The 22786-nt window shown below is 43.6% G+C and overlaps 1 protein-coding gene across 1 annotated transcript; it reads right to left on the bottom strand.

Moving 5' to 3' along the window:
• Window positions 1–236: 236 nt before the first annotated feature.
• LOC123104150 (tonoplast dicarboxylate transporter) lies at window positions 237–2810 on the bottom strand. The gene is made up of 6 exons (XM_044525906.1): window positions 2213–2810; window positions 1638–2124; window positions 1438–1481; window positions 1258–1353; window positions 659–1169; window positions 237–479 (listed from the first exon to the last, which is right to left on the bottom strand). The coding sequence occupies exons 1-6, from the start codon at window positions 2666–2668 to the stop codon at window positions 445–447; spliced, it is 1629 nt and encodes a 542-aa protein (XP_044381841.1). The 5' UTR covers window positions 2669–2810; the 3' UTR covers window positions 237–444.
• Between the last annotated feature and the right edge of the window lie 19976 nt (window positions 2811–22786).

Genomic DNA, 22786 nt, shown 5'->3' with positions numbered 1-22786 from the left:
GGGCGAGGCGGCGGTTCAGCCGGTGGCACATTTAGAGGGTGTAAGAAGAAGACGTATGAAGGTAGAAGAAGCAATCTGTCGTTTATTTTCCATTCAACGGTTGAAACGCATCGATCCAAATTCATTTTTCAAACGACTGACATCTGGCCATTCCCAACCCAATTACAGTTTGCCGGTGATGTACATCCCAACTCTGCCTTGTGGTTTCAGAAAATGTGCACCAGATGATTTCAGTATATTCACATGGAAATGGAACCGCTCGATACAAATTAGATAATATAGATACAGAAAAGAATATGACCACCCCATATCCTTCATGAGGCAATGACACTGACTATACACTGTACAACAACCTCAATATCCTCCTACTAGATACTACTAGTGACCTACGGTCTACAAATTGAAATGTTCAAAAAATCCAACTGAATTTTCGGTAGTACGTTCCTATACCTTCTGATCCATGCCAAAAACCGCAACACCTGCATCAAATCAAGGGAAGAACCAGGATTCAGTAACAAAGCAAGAGTAGAAAGTACTTCACTAGCGTTGAAAACGTTCTTATATTATGAGATGGAGGGAGTAGCTCTGTAGATTATCTTATTCCAGAATCTGAATTCCTGGATGCGCAGGAGCTGTAATAAGCAAGCAGTAAAATTACCTAGCGTTGGCAGCAGGAGCGTGAGAGCGGCAACGCCGACGATCTTGATGGGCATGCCGGTGACCACCATGTCCTTGATGGTGACGTAGCCGGTGCTGAAGCCGACGGAGTTGCCGGGCGACCCGGTGGGCAGCAGGTAGGAGAGCTGCGCGCCGACGGCGCCGGGCACCATGAGCAGCAGCGGGTGCACGCCGACGCTCCTGCCCAGCTCCGCCAGCAGCGGCAGCACCAGCGTGGTGGTGGCGTCGTCGGAGGTGAACTCGGTGATGAGGCCGCTGAAGACGCACGCTACGGGCGCGACGGCCAGCGCCGGCGCGCCCCGCAGGAATCCCAGCCACCCGGCGAGGATGTCCGTCAGGCCGCTCGTCTTGAAGCCGTCGGCGATGGCGAACCCCGCGCCGAGGAGGAGGACGATGTGCCACTGCAGCCTCCGGCACTTGGCCCAGTCCATGAGCTTCTCGCCGTCGCTCTTGCCGCTCGGGATTATGAAGAGCAGCGTCGCCATCATGATCTGCATTGCGCCCAGGTATATAGGTGTGCCGTGAGCTCGTGTGACAGCTTGTTCCTGATGATTGATCGGAAGTTTGCGCGATGCTTACAGTGACCGTTCCATCGCCGACATTGCCGTGGAAGAGGACGGACCACCCGGGGATGTCGTCTGTGATGCTCCTCGTCATCCACAGGACAATCAGGCCCTGCGTGAATCAGCAGCCATTGATCCATTCAGTTCTGCTGCAATAACATTGAACTTTTTACTGATTGAAAATGTACAAACTTACCCCGAAAACGGCAAGAACCATCTTCTCTGCAAAAGCCATTGGACCTGGCACCAATTGAATGAAGATCCCGATCAGATAACTAAACGCTGGAATCAAACTTAAACGGTTGCCAACAGTTCAAATGTTTGACCAAGAGTTCGTCCAAAATTCAAAGTGCAGAGAGAGAAAGAGAGAGAGAGAGAGCAAGAAAGATGACGTACCAAGCAAGCTGAGCTCTCTCCTGAGATGGGTGCGGTCAAGGTAAGCGGAGAGCGCCCTCCCGGTGTTGCTGGAGCAGTACATGAGGCAGAGCGTGGCCCAGAGCGCGGCGAAGAGCAGGAGCGACATGGGGAGGCCGAAGGACATCCAGGAGCTGAAGGTGATGGGCTCCTGCTCCGGGAAGTAGGTGGACCACATCCCCACCAGGATGATGTTGGCGCCCGTTCCCGTCAGCGTGGCCATCCCGCCGATCGCCGAAGCGTACACGACGCCGAGCACCACCGCCTTGGAGAACCGCCTGAACTCGCGGGCGTCGGCGCCGGCGGCCGCGTCGCCGGGGAGCCTCTGCAGGATCCCCGTGGCCACGGGCATCATCATGACGGTGCAGGGCGTGTTGTGGATCCACATGCTGATGAACATGGTGGTGCCGCAGATGCCCAGCAGCAGCAGCGCCGGCTTCACCGGGTCCCCGCAGAAGAGCGACGTGATCTGCGCGCCCGCCGCACGATGTCAGTACAGTACTAGTGTGAAAGAATCAGTCAGTCGCGCGGTGCTACTCCATGATGAACGTGCGTACGTTGAGCGCCAGGCGGCGGTGGATGTTGTAGTGCTCGATGGCGAGGGCGAGGATGAAGCTGCCGAGGACGAGGGAGATGACGTCGTCCATGTAGGCCTTGGCGACGGCGTCGGCGGAGGAGACGCCGAAGACAGGGAAGAGGAAGAGCGGCGCCATGGACGCGACGGCCAGCGGCACGGCGTCGGTGATCCACCAGATGAACACCCACGCCAGCACGCCCAGCATGTTGCGCGCCGCGGCGTGCTCGGGGCCCAGGTCGACGAGCGCGCAGATCAGCGCGGCGGCCAGCGGGCCGGCCGCGATCGACAGGTACCCGTTGGCGAGCAGCGACGCGACGAGCGGCGGGCAGGAGGAGCGGCGGGCGTCGCCGTCCGCCGTGATATCGTGCAGGGGCAGCAGCGACCTCGTCACGTCCTCCGAGGAGCTCTCCCAGTGGCCGCCGCACCGCGGGTCCATGGCCGGTCGGATAGAAGAGATCGTTATGGGTTGCTTTCGTTCCGCCGTCGATGATCTGCAGCCAGCCGCGCGCGTTCTTGGTTGCTTCTTGAGGTGTGATGTGGTGTCCAAAAAGTTTGGATGTTCTTATAGGCGCGGGAACACGACACTGCTGTTCGACTGGAAACTTGGCACGCGAGTTCGCCTCGTGATTTTTACAGTGTTGAAAAATGCATGGCCAGACAAGTTCGAAAGCGAAAGCAAATAATGCATGCAAGCGGCAGGTCCAAGTGTCCGAGCGACCGGGCGAGAGAAGCTTCAGCTCTGACAAGTCGTATCACGCCGCCACGTCAGATACATACAGAAATACATACAAGTCCTGCGTGACCATTTTCATGGCTATCCCCAAATCGAAGTTCCACACCGCTCAAACAACACTTCTACTTCAGAAAGATTGCAGTAATGATTGACGCATGTGGATCGATGTGGAGTCCAGATAGGCACGATCGCGGGGCTAGAACCGGATAAGACTCCTGCCGGGGCGGCCGTGGACGCTGACGTGCACCCCTGGCCCGTGCCACGTACGATCGCGCCCCCCGTGGAACCAGCTCATGGGCAGCCCAAGAGGTGGCCGCGGTTGGTGGTCGGACGTTCCGCGGGGAAGGAACGGTCGGCCGTCCGAGCCCCCGACGCTGACGGCGACGGGCATGAAGCTGCACGGCGCGCGCGCTCTTATCCAGCCGCCAGACACGTCGACATACTCAACGGTCAACACGACCGAGCAATTTTGTATTTGCCGCGCACGCCATGACGTGCCCCGCGCTGAAATTTCTCCCTGTGACAGGTCCTGCCGCCGCCGTGACCCTCGGCACCGGCGGCGTCTGGACGAGCCCGCCTGGATCAATGCACGCCGGCAATGGCAGGTGCGCCGCCGCGGGTGGCGCCTCCCCGGGATGCAACCGCGTCAAGCGTGGTACCTGGAGTTGGTCCCTGTCGCAATTGCGATTACTCATCATTGGCCGGTACGAGTGCCCGATCGGCATTATTGCTGGCTGATCCGGGCAAGACGCGACCGCTGTCGCCGGGGTGGGACGTCGCGCCACCGCCCGGAAGGGCCATGTTTCCCGATCCGCGCAGGCCGGCTCGCTGGGATTCCCGTGTTTGTATTGGGGCTCGTCGAATCTTTCTTCTTTCAGGCGGTAGGAGCTGCGATCAGCAAGCCGAACTGTACCGGCGAATCACGTCGCGTAGCGTCTCGCGAGTATCCAGCTGCTGTCCTATCGTACACTAGGAGCCTAGGTAGGATCGAACCTTATTTTATTTCAATCAAATCAAGGCACACAGGAGCACGGATGGTAGCGACTAATGCATGCGCTGCCGCCTTATCATGTCACGTAGACGTACTGCAGGTATCCTCTGTCCGGGCTTCAATTCAAACCGAACGCCTGATATGTCTTTGCAGGCGCGTCGACAAGATGGAAACAGAAGCTTGATCGATCCATCTGTGTCTCAGTAGCACTCACGGTTCTACAGAAGTTGTATGTGTGAGTTCCAGCTAGGATGCCCCGACGACGCCAGGCGCATGACACGTCGGCAGTCTGCCGCTGCTCAAGGATCCAGCTCGCCGGTCGGCGCCGCTAGCGGTCGACGTCGGCCCGATCGTCGGTATTGTGAAAGTAAAAATGATTGAGAGAATGAATTTCTTATTTTATTGATTGAATAGTAGGGTATTTATACCCCTGTTACAAGGCCGTAACTAGCGGTTGCTCATCTACACAACCGACCTAAGCATGGATTATTAGGATTTAATTAATCCTTAACACTCCTTCTAATCTATGCTTCACTAGGTGAGTATGCATCATCTTGATAGACTCCTAATGTATGGCCGCCCTTGAGAATGTTCATCATCTTCATCTTGAGAAATCCTTGTATAATTATTAAAGTCTCCTCCAAAAACTCTGTGGGAAAAATATGAGGAGAATAGTGTAGATATGTTGCTAAAACTCCTTTAAACCCAGTGGAAAAAATAATAAGAAAAAAATGATGCAACATATAATGATTATCGTCTCTTGATAACTCATATGAGAAAAACCTTTGAAGAAGGAGAAAAATCATTGGTGAGTTTAGAGAACAATAAATATGCTTTGTATACTTTCCTTTAAAAACCCCAATGGGAAAACTTAAAAATATTGCATATTATCTTAAAAAGATATTGCCTCATTAAAAATCATTATGAGAAACTTTGAGAGAAAACTCATAAGGGAAAAGAGTGCAATGTGATATGCCATCGAAAACTCCCTTAAAACCCAGTGGGAAAAATATAAGGAGAAAATGATATGGCATATACATACACTTGTGTTTATATTGTCTCGTTAAAAACCTTTTATGAGAAACCATTAGGGAAAAACTCATGAAGGGAAAAAGAGTACAATATATGCAATCTAATGATTGTTAATGGGTTATACTTTGGAAGAATACTCCCCCTGAACTTTGCCAATCTGGAGGATGTCTCATATCAATTACATTGACATGATCATGACATTAGGAATAATCCGTTGGATTTTCCAATATTTTGTTTGCAAATTGTTTCCTCGCTTTCTATAATTCATGAGGATAAGTGATCTCAAGCAATGTGCTTTGTGATATTGCTCTTCATATAACCTGTATGTATTGAGTAACACAAGTGGTAGCATCTTGATAAATCAAGTTATGTTATTCTGATGAATCTCAACCACATGGTTTTGAGTGTGGTTAATCATTCTGCTAAGCCAAGCATATTTTCAATGCCTTTATATAAATCAATTATATCAGAATGATAAGTGGAAGTAGTCGTTAAGTTCTATTTAGATGACTTTCATAAGAAGGCTATTCCATCAAATTCAGTCATTGATATGGCTTTGTTGGGATCAAGTAAAGAGCCAATATCATATATCATATGATGGTCAAATCTTGGTTTTCCTGATGGAATTGTCCAAGATTTATTGTGAACTTGGGATATAACTCAATATTCCTCATATCGACCATATACGTTTTGTTGGTATGATATATCCACATTGAACTTCTCGTATATGTTTTGGATATATGTAGACTGATATGTATTCTTGAGAAAATGCTCAAGTTGTAAACTAAGCTAAATTTGGTTTAATTCAAATTTTCCGCCTTGAGATGATTTTGTGTATGTTTAGGTCTTGTATAGACATTGATGATGAAGTCATTGATATACACTAAGTGATATAAGGAAATAAAATTTGGGATTCCCTTATTAACACATAAGCAATCATCATTCTTTGAGTAATCCTTTTGAAGAAAGAACTCATTTAGTCGGTAGTACCATATGATTTCCGACTATTTCAAGTCATAGAGTGACTTATGAAGTTTTACACAAAACTTGTTGCGATTTGCGTTTGGATTCGGAAGTTTTAGCCCTTCAGGGACTTCAATAGAGATATCCGAAATGAGCGACTCATATGAGTATGCAGCCACTTCATCCATCAACTGCATGGATATTATTATTATTTTTATTGGCAATGATATTTAGTATCGAAACATAATTCCACTCATACCAAGAGGGTATGTTACATCGTAATCGATGTCGGGTCTCTACGGGAACCCTTTTGCTACAAGCCTCGCTTTCTCACCACCTCATTGACTTTGTCTATGAATGAGAAGTTTTTAGTATTTCATGTGGAAGATACTTATGAGGAGTAAGGTATTACTGCGGTAAATACCACTCGTTTGCAGAGCGAGTGCTATTCTTCATTACTTGCTTCCTTTTATGTGAACCAATATGAGTGCAAGAGGCACTCTATCATGGATTTTGGTTCAGGGCCCAAAAGGTTTAGTAATTTAAGAAGAAATATATGTCGACAAATGTAGTCTTTAGTTTATATGATTCTGATGGAATCATTGAAGTTTGTGGACAAAATATTTGTTCCTTTTTAACTCCTTGTGCTTTCCTACAACAAATGGAGTCAACGTGTTTCGATGTCCCAGCACCAAAACATTTTGTGCACATTTATGCCGGGCTTTGGATTATGAGCATCCAGTGAGGTGTCTTTCAACTTGATGTTGAATTACATTTACTGGTTGAGGATTTGATTTCCTCTGTTTCCGCGGAAGCATATGAGAAGTTATATCTCGTCTTGTCAGATTTTCTCCCCCTCTTGCTCTCATTTGGGGAGAAGAGTGGTTTATCAGGTACCTCCACTCTTTCTGACACTTTACTGCAGGAATATAGAATTTAGTGACACCTTGTCATCAGTAAATGTATATGGCAAATTTGTAATGTGTTGCAAATATATGATTCTCTAAACTTTTAGTTCAGATTCTTTGAGTACGTGGATAGAAGGATTGAATGCCAATAACATTTCTAATTTATTTCTCGGCATTCATTGTGGTACTTATCTCCCCCTAATGCCAGAAAAAAATCCTTATTGCTGATGCAATCAGCATACAGGCTATGAATAATTTTGATTGACGGATAAAATGTTATTCCTCACATAGATTCCTAATTTTTTGTGAGTGCCCATTGATGTACGCTGGAGTGGTGATTTCGATATGTAACCGAATTATCGCAGATGGGAAATACTTTGTTGATTTCCACGTAGTAACTACAAGGGGAAAGTAGTATGATATGCAGTTGGTATGATTTAGATCATACTTACGGTGTGTAAGGCCGTATGTGTCCAGCAAGAGGCTGGTAAATTTACAATTCTTTAAAAGTGGTCATGTAATTCATTTAACTCTCTTTGACAAGAAATTTAGCTAAACCATTCTGGGTATGCACAGAAAATACTTAATGTAAAAAATGCTCATTGAATGAGTTCAACAACATTGTTCATTCGAATGGGTGTGTAGATCCTGTTTTCAGGAGAATTTGCTCTTACTTTGATAAGTTGAGCAATTTATTTAGTAAGATCATGCATGGTTGTGTGTGATAAGAGACACACTTAAAAGCATTTTATGAATGTGTATATGAGTACCATGAAGTATCTAAATTACCCCAGATAATGGTTAAGCAATCCAGACATATCTTTTCAACGTGTTCAAGGAAGAATAAGTGTCTTGCTTAGAAATTTAAGGTGACAGTTCCTTAAAACAGATTTCCCCTATGGCACATGTGGTGCACATATAATCTGATAATCTGGGGAATATTTTTGCAACTTGTTAAGCTGTGACCAACTGAATTGTCAACAATTTTCTAATCATCCCCAAACCAGGATGGCTAAGGCTACCAAGCCAAATATTTAATTTATTAAGATATAGAAAATTATTGTGTACGCAACAATATTGAGTATGACTTGATTCATACATTCAAAATTTATTGAATATCATGTCTGTGAAATAAGATATTGGACATCGCTCTACTTGTAGTAGAACAAACATATGCTAATAATATTTTGGGATAATTAGGAGATTACCTGAGGTCTCCATTTTTTACTGAATGCAAATGATCCTCCTTTTACCGCACTAGATTCTGGTCCTCCTTCTGATGAAGAATCTAAGAACAATCATTTTTGCAGGAAATTTACTGGTTGTATGTTTGTAAAATTTTAAATTTATCCCATGAAACTTATTTGCCTTTTCAGTAAATTTGTGGTGTGGTTCGACTATATGTTTGAGGGTTTGGTAATCATAGGTACAATATTTATACGACCACACATTTGACAAACTTGAGAGTTTTCCTTTGATCATTTGAAAATTATTGATTCCTATTAAGAGATAATTTTGTCTTTGGTTGTCTATTAGCCTCCACTTTACTTCGAATTCCTCATGGTTCTATTTTGTGACCACTAACTTGCATAGTATTCTGATACTAGCAAGAATTTTAAATTATGGTATAGCACCTGTTGGGTGAATCTGATGATTTTAAGAAATTCCATGTTTCTCATCATGGAAAATGCCATCATAATTAAGAGGATGTAAAGTGTATTGAGAGCTTTTCAACTAGATCTGTATATGAAAATATTTGATCACGAGATCTCAACTTGAAGTTGATTATGTGACATAATTGTGAGACGCAATAGACTTGAGGTCTTGAAAACTAAATGGGGGATCATTCCCGATGTGCACATGACATCATGTTTCTCTTAACTGAAATATTCGAGATGAATAAATATTCATCCATTATGTACTTAGTTTCAGAACTAAGTGAAGTTGGTGACGCATAAAATGCATATGAGTGTTGCAACTTTAGAGTCACCGCCAAAAATATAGACATTGCATGTTTAACATTGGTTAGTCACAATGAAAGTATAACCACAATGTGATATGGACACTACAGAAGTGTTGAGACACTCAATCGTTGCCATATATTATGGGATCCATCTTGATGGATGAACGACACTATAATTAGAAATAGTGACATAGGCTCAACTTTCATGTATTTAACCAATATAATAGAAGGTAATTACCGGGGCATGCATATGTTTGCGTAATTCCCTACGACTTATTCAAGCAAAATGAGGCTTGAATAATTGATATTGGTAGATATTACCATTCAACATATAATGGTCATGTATGAATTTACTATGATAGTAAATCATTTTAGTGAACAACAACAATTGCTTCGGAGGAGCAAATTTTGGAATAGCTGATGCTTTATAACCATATGTGTAGACCTCAGTCAGGGCCGACCCTGGGGGGGGGGGGGGGCAGGGGGGCGGCCGCCCCATGCCCCCACAAGGTAGGGGCCCCCACCCAGGTATGTACTAGGTATATACGTATAGCAGGCTGTAGGCCCATGTCAAACAAAATGGTCAAAGCCTTTCACGTGCACGCACAGGCTCGCAAGAGATACGAGCAGTAGCGGCAGGATTAGCGACATGCGTGGCTTGATTAGCGATTGCTTTCCTTCGTCCTCCACGTGAAAAAAAGACAACAATATGCGGCAGGATACTCGACAGTTCGACCCATCTCATCACGCAGGCTCCCAGCCCTAGGCCGCCACCCGCCCTCGCCGACACGGCGACACCGCGAGTCCGTGACACGCCGTACTGCAGGTCTGCCCACTGCCATCTGGCTCTTGCTAATTTCTAATTCTCTTCTCCTAATTTCCTTCCTAATCCAGTTCACAGCTGATTCCAATTCAGGGGGCCCTCACGCTTGGTCAATTGCTCATTGCTCTCCGAGTCTAGGCGCTGCAAATAGCACACGGACTGACGTTGAACCAGGTATATTATATTTGCGTTTCGCCGTTTCCTTGATGCGTATGTGGTACTGTTGAATAATTGATGCAAAAATTACTTTTTCAGGATTGTGTGTTAGCATGCCTCCGAGAAACAGGACATATGCATCGGGTAGTAAAAAAGGAAAAAGAAGAAGGTCGTAGATAAATTGGTACAATCACAGCGTGGGCATCTACACTTATATTACAAGAGTACTTCCACTACTTCGATAAACCCAGGTGATGAGTTGGCGATAGTTGCCATAGAGGAAGAGCAACAAACTAATGTAAATTCAGAATCAAATCAGCAAGAAGAAAATGTCAAAACCAACATCGACGACAGCAATGTAAGTGGCTCCGAGAATGTAGGTAATTCGTCGGATGCACAAGAACAATCTCCTAGTGTTGATGAACCAGTCTATACTCTTGATATTTATGATCCAAGAAATTGGGATAATCTTGAAAATAAAGCAAGAGATGTATTAGTTGAGAAAGGGCCAATGAGAGAGGAAGAGGATAAAATGGAATACCGTGTAGATGATGCAGGAAGACATTTTTCCTATGCTCACTATCATAGGAAATTAAGCAATGGAGAGAAACATGATAGAAAATGGCTAGTTTATTCAGAAGGTGTTGACAAAGTTTTTTGCTTTTGTTGTAAGATCTTCAAGTCTAGCAGTAGCAGGAGTCAGAGTTCCTTAGCACATGATGGATTAGATCATTGGAGGCACATTAGTGAGAAGCTTAAAGAACATGATAGTAGTGTTGATCATATTAATAACATGAACAAGTGGAATGAATTAAGGATTAGACTACGGAAAGAGGAAACTATTGACAAGGACTTGCAGCATCAAATAACAAAGGAGAAAGAACGTGTCAGGCAAGTTTTGTTAAGAATAATAGCCATTGTGAAATATCTTGGTAAACGCAACTTGGCTTTTCGCGGAAACAGTGAGCAACTTTACAAGGATGATAATGGTAATTTCTTAGCTTGTGTTGAGATGATTGCAGAATTTGATTTAGTAATGCAAGACCACCTTAGACGTATCCAGAACAAAGAAATTCATTACCATTATCTTAGTCATAAAATTCAGAACGAGTTGATATCTCTTTTGGCTGCTAACATCACATGTTCTATTATAAAGGTTGTTAAAGAGGCCAAGTATTTCTCTATTATCCTAGATTGTACCCCTGATGACACTTCTGGCTTAGGGATTTTTAAAGTACTTCTTGAATCTATGGAGACTTTTGGCTTAAATATTAATGATATAAGGGGTCAAGGATATGACAATGGTTCTAACATGAAAGGAAAATACCGAGGGGTATAATCTAGGTTACTTGATGTGAATCCAAGAGCATTATACATGCCATGTGCTTGTCATAGTCTCAACCTCACTCTCTGTGATATGGCAAAAACATGTGAGAAAGCTGTTTCATTTTTTGGAATTGTTCAGCGCATATATATATTATTTGCTGGTTCTACGAAAAGGTGGAATGTTTTGCTTAAACATGTTCCTAGTTTGACTGTGAAATCATTGTCCAACACTCGCTGGGAGAGTCGAATCAAACGTGTTACAACAATAAGATATCAAGGCATTGAGTTAAGGTCAGCTTTGTTTGAGTTATGTGATGCTTCTGACACTGAACCTAAGGATAAAAGCGACGCAAAAAATTTATTTGATGCACTTGGTCGCTTTGAGTTTCTAGTTGGTATGATTATCTGGCATGATATTCTGTTTGCTGTAAATAAAGTTAGCAAGATGCTGCAATCGTCAACCATGTGTATTGACTCTGCTTTGAAGCAAATAAAAGGTATAACGGAATATTTTGGGAAGTACAGAGATGATGGGTTTTCTTCAAGTGTGACCATCACCAAAGGTATTGCGACTCAAATGGGAATTGATCCCGTGTTTCCAATGAAACGTCGTGGTAAGAGGAAGAGACAGTTTGGTGAAAGTGATTGTCAAGAAGAAATTCTAGAAGCTGAGAAGGCTTTTCGTGTTAAATATTTTTTTGTTTTGGTTGATATGGCGGTCACTTCTTTGAGGGATAGATTTAAAGAACTAATGGTGTTCAAAGATATCTTTGGATTTTTATTGAGCTCGGGCACTCTGAAGTCATTAAGTGATAATGAACTTGAAGAGTGTTGCACAAAATTTGCCGAAACATTCTCTCTTGATGGTTCATCTGATGTAGAGGTATATGATCTTATTTCTGAATTGAAGATTATGAGATTCACTTTGCCAAATGGCGTAATGTCTGCCATGGAGATTTTTGGGCATGTTAGAGAAGTTGATTGTTATCCGAATATCTCCATTGCTTATCGCATCTTATTTACTGTGCCTGTGATGGTCGCATCGGCCGAGAGAAGCTTTTCAAAGCTGAAATTGTTGAAGAATTATTTGAGGTCAACTATGACTCAAGAGAGATTAAATGGTTTGGCTACATTATGCATCAAGAAGAAATTATTGGATGAGATTGACATCGACCCCATCATAAGTGACTTTGCATCGAGGAATGTTAGAAGAATTTTTTAAGGTATTATGTATTTTTTTATACGCATACAGATTTTGGATTTAAGTGTCACTGATTATATATATATATATGTATGTGTGTTTTTAGACAAATATATATATGCACACGTATATTACAATGGCTCGTATATTAGGGGCCCCCAATTTTAAGTTCGCCCCGGGCCCCCGAAATCTCAGGACCGGCCCGGACCTCAGTCTATAGGATAACACTTTGAAGATAATCACCAATATGGTGTAGATCTCACAGTAATAGAAAACATAGTCTGACTTTTGCTAGTATATGTTCATAATTCTATTAACTTATGTTATGCTAAATGTATAAAATCACTTTGAAGGTAATCATATGTCAAAGTGACAACATGTAGACCTTGCAGTAATAGTGGATAGTCTGTAAAAACTTACAGTAGATGCCAGTAATACCTTATGATATCTTGAGGTAGTCACATATAATATTAATATTTGGAAGAGCACTTGAAGGTAGTCATCTTATCAAAATGACAAGACGTATACCTCACAGTAGTGATGGATAATCTGCAAATTATGCAGTAGATGCCATCAATACCTTGTGATTCGCAAATAAAATATGATGTAGTCATATTAAGTATGACACTTCGCAATCCTTGTTTTGAATTTACATCATGATTTGAAAGAAGAAGAAGAAAATCAATTGAAAACATAGTTGTTGCACTTATTGTAAAGAATAGTACTGGGGTCCATCGCAGATGTAATGATCGACCCATCCAAAAACATAGGCTCAATTCCTTAGACGCAACCAATATGATCTACTACTAGTAGTTATTAACCAAAATCTAAAAATGAAGGAAATATGCCCTAGAAGCAATAATAAAGTTATTATTTATTTCCTTATTTCATGATAAATGTTTATTATTCAAGCTGGAATTGTATTAACTGGAAACATAATAATTGTGTGAATACATAGACAAACTAAACGTCACTAGTATGCCTCTACTTGACTAGCTCGTTGATCGAAGATGGTTATGTTTCCTAACCATGAACAAAAGAGTTGTTATTTGATTAATGGGATCACGTAATTAGAAGAATGATGTGATTGACATGACCCATTCCATTAGCTTAGCACCCGATCGTTTAGTATGTTGCTATTGCTTTCTTCATGACTTATACATGTTCCTATGACTATGATATTATGCAACTCCTGTTTGCCGGAGGAACACTTTGTGTGCTACCAAACGTCACAACGTAACTGAGTGATTATAAAGGAGCTCTACAGGTGTCTCCAAAGGTACATGTTCGGTTGGCGTATTTCGAGATTAGGATTTGTCACTCTGATTGTTGGAGAGGTATCTCTGGGCCCTCTCGGTAATGCACAGCACATAAGTCTTGCAAGCGTTGCAACTAATGAGTTAGTTGCGAGATGATGTATTACGGAACGAGTAAAGAGACTTGTCGGTAACGAGATTGAACTAGGTATTGAGATACCGATGATCGAATCTCGGGCAAGTAACATACCGATGACAAAGGGAACAACGTATGTTGTTATGCGGTCTGACCGATAAAGATCTTCGTAGAATATGTGGGAGCTAATATGAGCATCCAGGTTCCGCTATTGGTTATTGGCCGGAGACGTGTCTCGGTCATGTCTACATTGTTCTCGAACCCGTAGGGTCCGCACGCTTAAGGTTTCGATGACAGTTTCATTATGAGTTTATATGTTTTGATGTACTGAAGGAGTTCGGAGTCCCGGATGAGATCGGGGACATGACAAGGAGTCTCGAAATGGTCAAGACGTAAAGATCGATATATTGGACGACTATATTCGGACATCGGAAAGGTTCCGAGTGATTCGGGTATTTTCATAGGTACCGGGGAGTTACGGGAATACGAGGAAGAAGCAATGGGCCTTAATGGGCCTTAGTGGGAAGGACCAGGAGGTGGCACGCGCTCCTCCCAAGCCCAGTCCGAATTGGACAAGGGTTTTGGGGCACAGCCCCTCTCTCCCTTCCTTCCCCTCTCCCCCCCTTTCCCCCCTTCTCCTAGTTGGACTAGGAAAGGAGGAAACCTACTCCAACTAGGAGTAGGAATCCTACTCCCCTGGTGCGCCCCTCCTAGGGCCGGCCTCCTCCCCCCTTGCTCCTTTATATACGGGGGCAGGGGGCACCCCATGGACACAACAATTGATCCTTGAGATCTCTTAGCCGTGTGCGGTGCCCCCCTCCACCATAATCCTCGATAATATTGTAGCGGTGCTTAGGCGAAGCCCTGTGAAGGTAGAACATAAAGATCGTCACCACGCCGTCGTGCTGACGGAACTCATCCCCGACACTTTGCTGGATCGGAGTCCGGAGATCGTCATCGAGCTGAACGTGTGCTAGAACTCGGAGGTGCCGTAGTTTTGGTGCTTGATCGGTCGGGCCGTGAAGACGTACGACTACATCAACCGCGTTGTTATAATGCTTCCGCTTTCGATCTACGAGGGTACGTAGACAACACTCTCCCCTCTCGTTGCTATGCATCACCATGATCTTGCGTGTGCATAGGAATTTTTTTGAAATTACTACGTTCCCCAACAGTGGCATCCGAGCCCAGGTTTTACCAGCATGTCATACTTTGATTCGGCGGTATTGTTGGATGAAGCAGCCCGGACCGACATTACGCGTACGCTTACGCGAGACTGCTTCTACCGACGTGCTTTGCACACAGGTGGCTGGCGGGTGTCAGTTTCTCCAACTTTAGTTGAACCGAGTGTGGCTACGCCCGGTCCTTGCGAAGGTTAAAACATCACCAACTTGACAAACTATCGTTGTGGTTTTTGATGCGTAGGTAAGATTGGTTCTTGCTCAGCCCGTAGCAGCCACGTAAAACTTGCAACAACAAAGTAGAGGACGTCTAACTTGTTTTTGCGGGGCATGTTATGATGTGATATGGTCAAGACGTGATGAGATATAAGTTGTTATGAGATGATCATGTTTTGTTGAAGTTATTGGCAACTGGCTAAATCCTTATGGTTGTCTCTCTATTGCATAAGATGCAAGCGCCAAATAATTGCTTTACTTTATCTCTATGCGATAGCATTAGTTGCAAGAGCGATTGTTGGCGAGACGACCATGTGACGACACATTGATATAGATCAAGATGATGGAGATAATGGTGTCATGCCGGTGATGATAGAGATCATGACAGTACTTTGGAGATGGAGATCAAAGGCGCAAGATGATCATGGCCATATCATGTCACATATTTTGATTGCATATGATGTTTATCTTTTATACATCTTATTTTGCTTAGTTTGACAATAGCTTTATAAGATGATCTCTCACTAAATTTCAAGGTATAAAGTGTTCTTCCTGAGTATGCACCGTTGCGAAAGTTCTTCGTGCTGAGACACCACGTGATGATCGGGTGTGATAGGCTCTACGTTCAAACACAACGGGTGCAAAACAGTTGCACACGCGGAATACTCAGGTTAAACTTGACGAGCCTAGCATATACAGATATGGCCTCGGAACACTGGAGACCGAAAGATAGAGCGTGAATCATATAGTAGATATGATCAACATAGTGATGTTCACCATTGAAAACTACTCCATCTCACGTGATGATCGGACATGGTTTAATTGATTTGGATCACGTGATCACTTAGAGGATTAGAGGGATGTCTATCTAAGTGGGAGTTCTTAAGTAATATGATTAATTGAACTTTAATTTATCATGAACTTAGTCCTCGTAGTATTAGCATATCTATGTTGTAGATCAATAGCTCGCGTTGTTGCTTTCATATGTTTATTTCGATATGTTCCTAGAGAAAATTGTGTTGAAAGATGTTAGTAGCAATGATGCGGATTGGATCCGTGATCTGAGGTTTATCCTCATTGCTGCACAGAAGAATTATGTCCTTGATGCACCGCTAGGTGACGGACCTATTGCAGGAGCAGATGCAGACGTTATGAACGTTTGGCTAGCTCAATATGATGACTACTTGATAGTTTAGTGCACCATGCTTAACGGCTTAGAATCGGGACTTCAAAGACGTTTTGAACGTCATGGACCATATGAGATGTTCCAGGAGTTGAAGTTAATATTTCAAGCAAATACCCGAGTTGAGAGATATGAAGTCTCTAACAAGTTCTATAGCTAAAAGATGGAGGAGAATCGCTCAACTAGTGAGCATGTGCTCAGATTGTCTGGGTACTACAATCGCTTGAATCAAGTGGGAGTTAATCTTCCAGATAAGATAGTGATTGACAGAATTCTTTAGTCACCATCACCAAGTTATTAGAACTTCGTGGTGAACTATAGTATGCAAGGAATGACGAAAACGACTTCCGAGCTTTTCATGATGATGAAATCGATGAAGGTAGAAATCAAAAAAAAGCATCAAGTGTTGATGGTTGACAAGACCACTAGTTTCAAAAAAAGGGCAAAGGAAAAAAGGGGAACTTCAAGAAGAACAACAGGTAAGTTGCTGCTCAAGTGAAGAAGCCCAAGTCTGGTCCTAAGCCTGAGACTAAGTGCTTCTACTGCAAAGGGACTGGTCACTCGAAGCGGAACTACCCCAAGTGATTGACAGATAAGAAGGATGGCAAAGTGAACATAAGTATATTTGATATACATGTTATTGATGTGTACTTTACTAGTGTTTATAGCAACCCCTCAGTATTTTATACTAGTTCAGTTGCTAAGATTAGTAACTCGAAACGGGAGTTGCAGAATAAACAGAGACTAGTTAAGGGTGAAGTGACGATGTGTGTTGGAAGTGGTTCCAAGATTCATATGATCATCATCGCACACTCCCTATACTTTCGAGATTAGTGTTGAATCTAAATAAGTGTTATTTGGTGTTTGCGTTGAGCATGAATATGATTTGATCATGTTTATTGTAATACCGTTATTCATTTAAGTAAGAGAATAAATTGTTGTTCTGTTTACATGAATAAAACCTTATATGGTTACACACCCAATGAAAATGGTTCATTGGATCTCGATCGTAGTGATACACATATTCATAATATTGAAACCAAAAGATGCAAAGTTAATAATGATAGTGCAACTTATTTGTGGCACTGCCGTTTAGGTCATATTGGTGTAAAGCACATGAAGAAACTCCATGTTGATGGGATTTTGGAATCACTTGATTATGAATCACTTGGTGCTTGCGAACCATGTCTTATGGGCAAGATGACTAAAGACTCCGTTCTCCGGAACAATGGAGCAAGCAACTGACTTATTGGAAATAATACATACTGATGTATGCGATCCGATGAGTGTTGAAGCTCGCGGCGGGTATCGTTATTTTCTGACCTTCACAGATGATTTAAGTAGATATGGGTATATCTACTTGATGAAACATAAGTCTGAAACATTTGAACAGTTCAAAGAATTTCAGAGTGAAGTGGAAAATCATCGTGACAAGAAGATAAGGTTTCCACGATCTGATCGTGGAGACGAATATTTGAGTTACGAGTTTGGTCTTCAATTAAAACAATGTGGAATAGTTTCACAAATTCATGCCACCTGGAACACCATAGCATAATGGTGTGTCCGAACGTCATAACCGTACTTTATTGGATATAGTGCAATCTATGATGTTTCTTACCGATTTACCACTAAAGTTTTGGGTTTATGCATTAGAGACAGCTGCATTCACGTTAAAAAAAGGGCACCATCTAAATCCGTTGAGACGACACCATATGAACTGTGGTTTGGCAAGAACCCAAGGTTGTCATTTCTTAAAGTTTGGGGTTGCGATGCTTATATGAAAAAGTTTCATCCTGATAAGCTCAAACCCAAATCGGAGAAGTGCATCTTCATAGGATACCCAAAAGAAAATGTTGGGTACACCTTCTATCACAGATCCGAAGGCAAGATATTCGTTGCTGAGAATGGATCATTTCCAGAGAAGGAGTTTCTTTTGAAAGAAGTGAGTGGGAGGAAAGTAGAAAACTTGATAAGGTACTTGTACCTTCTCCCTTATTGGAAAGTAGTTCATCACAGAAATCTGTTCTTGTGACTACTACACCAATTAGTGAGGAAGCTAATGATGATGATCATGTAACTTCAGATCAAGTTAATACCGAATCTCGTAGGTAAACCAGAGTGAGATCCGCACCAGAGTGGTACGGTAATCATGTTCTGGAAGTCATGTTACTAGACCATGACGAACTTGCGAACTATGAGGAAGCGATGATGAGCCCAGATTCCGCGAAATGGTTTGAGGCCATGAAATCTGAGATATGATCCATGTATGAGAACAAAGTATGGACTTTGATGGATTTGCCCGATGATCAGCAAGCAATAGAAGATAAATGGATCTTCAAGAGGAAGACGGACGCTGATAGTTGTGTTACTATCTACAAAGCTAGAATTGTCGCAAAAGGTTTTCGGCAAGTTCAAGGTGTTGACTATGATGAGAGTTTCTCACTTGTATCTATGCTTAAGTTTGTCTGAATCATGTTAGCAATTGCCGCATTTTATGAAATCTGGCAAATGGATAAACAAAACTGCATTCCTTAATGGATTTATTAAAGAAGAGTTGTATACGATGCAACTAGAAGGTTTTTTCGATCCTAAAGGTGTTAACAAAATATGCAAGCTCCAGCGATCCATCTATGGACAGGTGCAAGCATCTCGGAGTTGGAATATACGCTTTGATAAGTTGATCAAAGCATATAGTTTTATACAGACTTGCGGTGAAGTCTGTATTTACAAGAAAGTGAGTGGGAGCTATACAACATTTCTGATAAGTATATGTGAATGACATATTGTTGATCGGAAATATTGTAGAATTATTCTGCAAAGCATAAAGGAGTATTTGAAAGGAGTTTTTCAAAGAAAGACCTCGGTGAAGCTGCTTACATATTGAGCATCAAGATCTATAGAGATAGATCAAGACGCTTGATAAGTTTTTTCAATGAGTACATACCTTGACAAGATTTTGAAGTAGTTCAAAATGGAACAGTCAAAGAAAGAGTTCTTGCCTGTGTAACAAGGTGTAAAATTGAGTAAGACTCAAAGCCCGACCACAACAGAAGATAGAAAGAGAGTGAAAGTCATTCCCTATGCCTCAATCATAGGTTCTATAAAATATGCCATGCTGTGTACCTATTGTATACCCTACACTGTTTTTGGCAAGGGAGTACAATAGTGATCTAGGAGTAGATCACTGGACAACGGTCAAAATTATCCTTAGTTGAATAAGGATATGTTTCTCGATTATGGTGGTGACAAAAGGTTCATCATAAAGAGTTACGTCGATGCAAGCTTTGACACAGATCTGGATGACTCTAAGTCTCGATCTAGATACATATTGAAAGTGGAAGCAATTAGCTAGAGTAGCTCCGTGCAAAGCATTGTTGACATAGATATTTGCAAAATACTTACGGATCTGAATATGACAGACCCGTTGACTAAAATTATCTCACAAGCAAAACATGATCACACCTTAGTACTCTTTGGGTGTTAATCACATAGCGATGTGAACTAGATTACTGACTCTAGTAAACCCTTTGGGTGTTGGTCACATATCGATGTGAACTATGAGTGTTAACCACATAAAGATGTGAACTATTGATGTTAGATCACATGGCGATGTGAACTAGATTATTGACTCTAGTGCAAGTGGGAGACTGAAGGAAATATGCCCTAGAGGCAATAATAAAGCTATTATTTATTTCCTTATTTCATGATAAATGTTTATTATTCATGCTAGAATTGTATTAACCGGAAACATAATACTTGTGTGAATACATAGACAAACTAAACATCACTAGTATGCCTCTACTTTGAAGGAAATATGCCCTAGAGGCAATAATAAAGTTATTATTTATTTCCTTATTTCATGATAAATGTTTATTATTCATGCTAGAATTGTATTAACCGGAAACATAATACATGTGTGAATACATAGACAAACAGAGTGTCACTAGTATGCCTCTACTTGACTAGCTCGTTAATCAAAGATGGTTATGTTTCCTAACCATAGACAAAGAGTTGTTATTTGATTAACAGAATCACATCATTAGGAGAATGATGTGATTGACATGACCCATTCCGTTAGCTTAGCACTCGATCGTTTAGTATGTTGCTATTGCTTTCTTCATGACTTATACATGTTCCTATGACTATGAGATTATGCAACTCCCGTTTGCCGGAGGAACACTTTGTGTGCTACCAAACGTCACAATGTAACTGGGTGATTATAAAGGAGCTCTACAGGTGTCTCCAAAGGTACATGTTGGGTTGGCGTATTTCGAGATTAGGATTTGTCACTCCGATTGTCAGAGAGGTACCTCTGGGCCCTCTCGGTAATGCACATCACATAAGCCTTGCAAGCATTGCAACTAATGAGTTAGTTGCGAGATGATGTATTACGAAACGAGTAAAGAGACTTGCCGGTAACGAGATTAAACTAGGTATTGAGATACGATCGAATCTCGGGCAAGTAACATACCGATGACAAAGGGAACAACGTATGTTGTTATGCGGTCTGACCGATAAAGATCTTCGTAGAATATGTGGGAGCCAATATGAGCATCCAGGTTCCGCTATTGGTTATTGACCGGAGACGTGTCTCGGTCATGTCTACATTGTTCTCGAACCCGTAGGGTCCGCACGCTTAAGGTTTCGATGACAGTTATATTATGAGTTTATGAGTTTTGATGTACCGAAGTTAGTTCGGAGTCCCGGATGTGATCACGGACATGACGAGAAGTCTCTAAATGGTCGAGACATAAAGATTGATATATTGGAAGCCTATGTTTGGACATCGGAAGTGTTCCGGGTGAAATCGGCATTTTACCGGAGTACCGGGAGGTTACCGGAACCCCTCGGTAATCTAATGGGCCTTAATGGGCCTAGTGGAGGAAGAGGAGAGGAGGCCTAGGGGCTGCCGCGCGCCCCTCCCCCCCAAGTCTGAATTGGACAAGGAGGGGGGCGGCGCCCCCCTTTCCTTTCTTCCCTCTCCTCCTTCCCCCCAAGACCTAATCCAACTAGGGAAAGGGAGGGGAGTCCTACTCCCGGTAGGAGTAGGACTCCTCCTGCACGCCTCCTCCTAGGGCCGGCCGCACCCCCCATGGCTCCTTTATATACGGGGGCAGGGGACACCCCTAGACATACAAGTTGATCTCTAAGATCGTTCTCTTAACCGTGTGTGGTGCCCCCTTCCACCATAGTCCTTGATAATATTGTAGTGGTGCTTAGGCGAAGCCCTACGACAGTTGAACATCAAGATCGTCACCACGCCGTCGTGCTGACGGAACTCTTCCCCGACACTTTGCTGGATCGAAGTCCGGGGATCGTCATCGAGCTGAACGTGTGCTAGAACTCGGAGGTGCCGTAGTTTCGGTGCTTGATCGGTCGGGCCATGAAGACGTACGACTACATCAACCGCGTTGTCATAACGCTTCCCATGAAAGCAAGTAGCCGGTATCTGATACCATGAAAGCAAGTACAATGTGAATGCAAGGCACCTCAAGTGCCGATACTCTATTACTCTGTGTTATATACAGGTTGCCGCAGTGCGCGTAGCGCAGTTACAGAGAGAGAGGGAGGTGCGTCATGCGCAGAGGGAGAGGGAGATCGTGTGCCAGGACGTGCCCATGCATGGATGGGACGTGGGCATGCACGTAGAGAGCAGCTACTGTTAACACCCCGCCGCAGCTGCAGCATCCGGCGACCGGATGCACATGCTGGACCTGAACTCCCAGAACGCTGGTGTGGGAAGCCCTTTCGTCAGAACATCGGCGAACTGCTGCGTGGTGGGGACGTGAAGCACACGGAACTCGCCAAGGGCCACCTTCTCGCGAACGAAGTAGATGTCGAGCTCGATGTGTTTCGTGCACCGGTGATGTACGAGGTTGGCCGCCATGTACACAGATGAAATGTTGTCGCAGAACACAACCGTGGCCTTGGGCAGTGGAACACGGAGCTCGCCAAGGAGTTGTCGTAACCAGCAGCATTCCACGACCGCGTTGGCAACGGCGCGGTACTCAACTTCTGCACTGGAGCGGGAGACTGTGGCCTGGCGTTTGCTCGACCAGGAGACGAGGGAGTCGCTGAGGAACACAGCGTAGCCGGAGGTGGAGCGTCGCGTGTCGGGGCAGCCGGCCCAGTCGGCGTCTGAATGTGTGACGAGGTCGAGGGAGGGAGCGTGATGCAGGTGCAGTCCATGATTGCTGGTGCCGCGTAGGTAGCGGAGCACTCGCTTCACCAAGGCGAGGTGGGCGGCACGCGGATCATGCATGAACAGGCAGCATTGCTGCACGGCATACGCAATGTCCGGTCGCATCATCGTCAGGTACTGAAGGGCTCCCACGAGGCTGCAATATTCCGACGCGTCATCGACTGGTGCACCGTCCGTGGGCGAGAGCTTGGAGTGAGTGTCAACAGGAGTCGAGGCAGGCTTGCAGGCGATCATGTTGGCACGTTCCAGGAGCTCTTCGGTGTAGCTGCACTGAGAGAGGAAGA

The sequence above is a fragment of the Triticum aestivum genome, chromosome 5A, assembly GCF_018294505.1.
Source record: "Triticum aestivum cultivar Chinese Spring chromosome 5A, IWGSC CS RefSeq v2.1, whole genome shotgun sequence".
NCBI lineage: Eukaryota > Viridiplantae > Streptophyta > Magnoliopsida > Poales > Poaceae > Triticum > Triticum aestivum.
The sequence above is the reverse complement of the archived record's forward strand: the minus strand, read 5'-3'. Positions and strand labels throughout refer to the sequence as shown.

What these genes read in the sequence shown, in the direction of transcription:
- LOC123104150 (XM_044525906.1), bottom strand. Translation starts at nt 2,668, where the DNA reads ATGGACCCGCGGTGCGGCGGCCACTGGGAGAGCTCCTCGGAGGACGTG. An exon ending in TCGGCGATGGAACGGTCACT is followed by an intron (nt 1,170 to 1,257) that starts GTAAGCATCGCG and finishes GGCGCAATGCAG; the next exon opens with ATCATGATGGCGACGCTGCT. An exon ending in GCTCCTGCTGCCAACGCTAG is followed by an intron (nt 480 to 658) that starts GTAATTTTACTG and finishes GATTTGATGCAG; the next exon opens with GTGTTGCGGTTTTTGGCATG.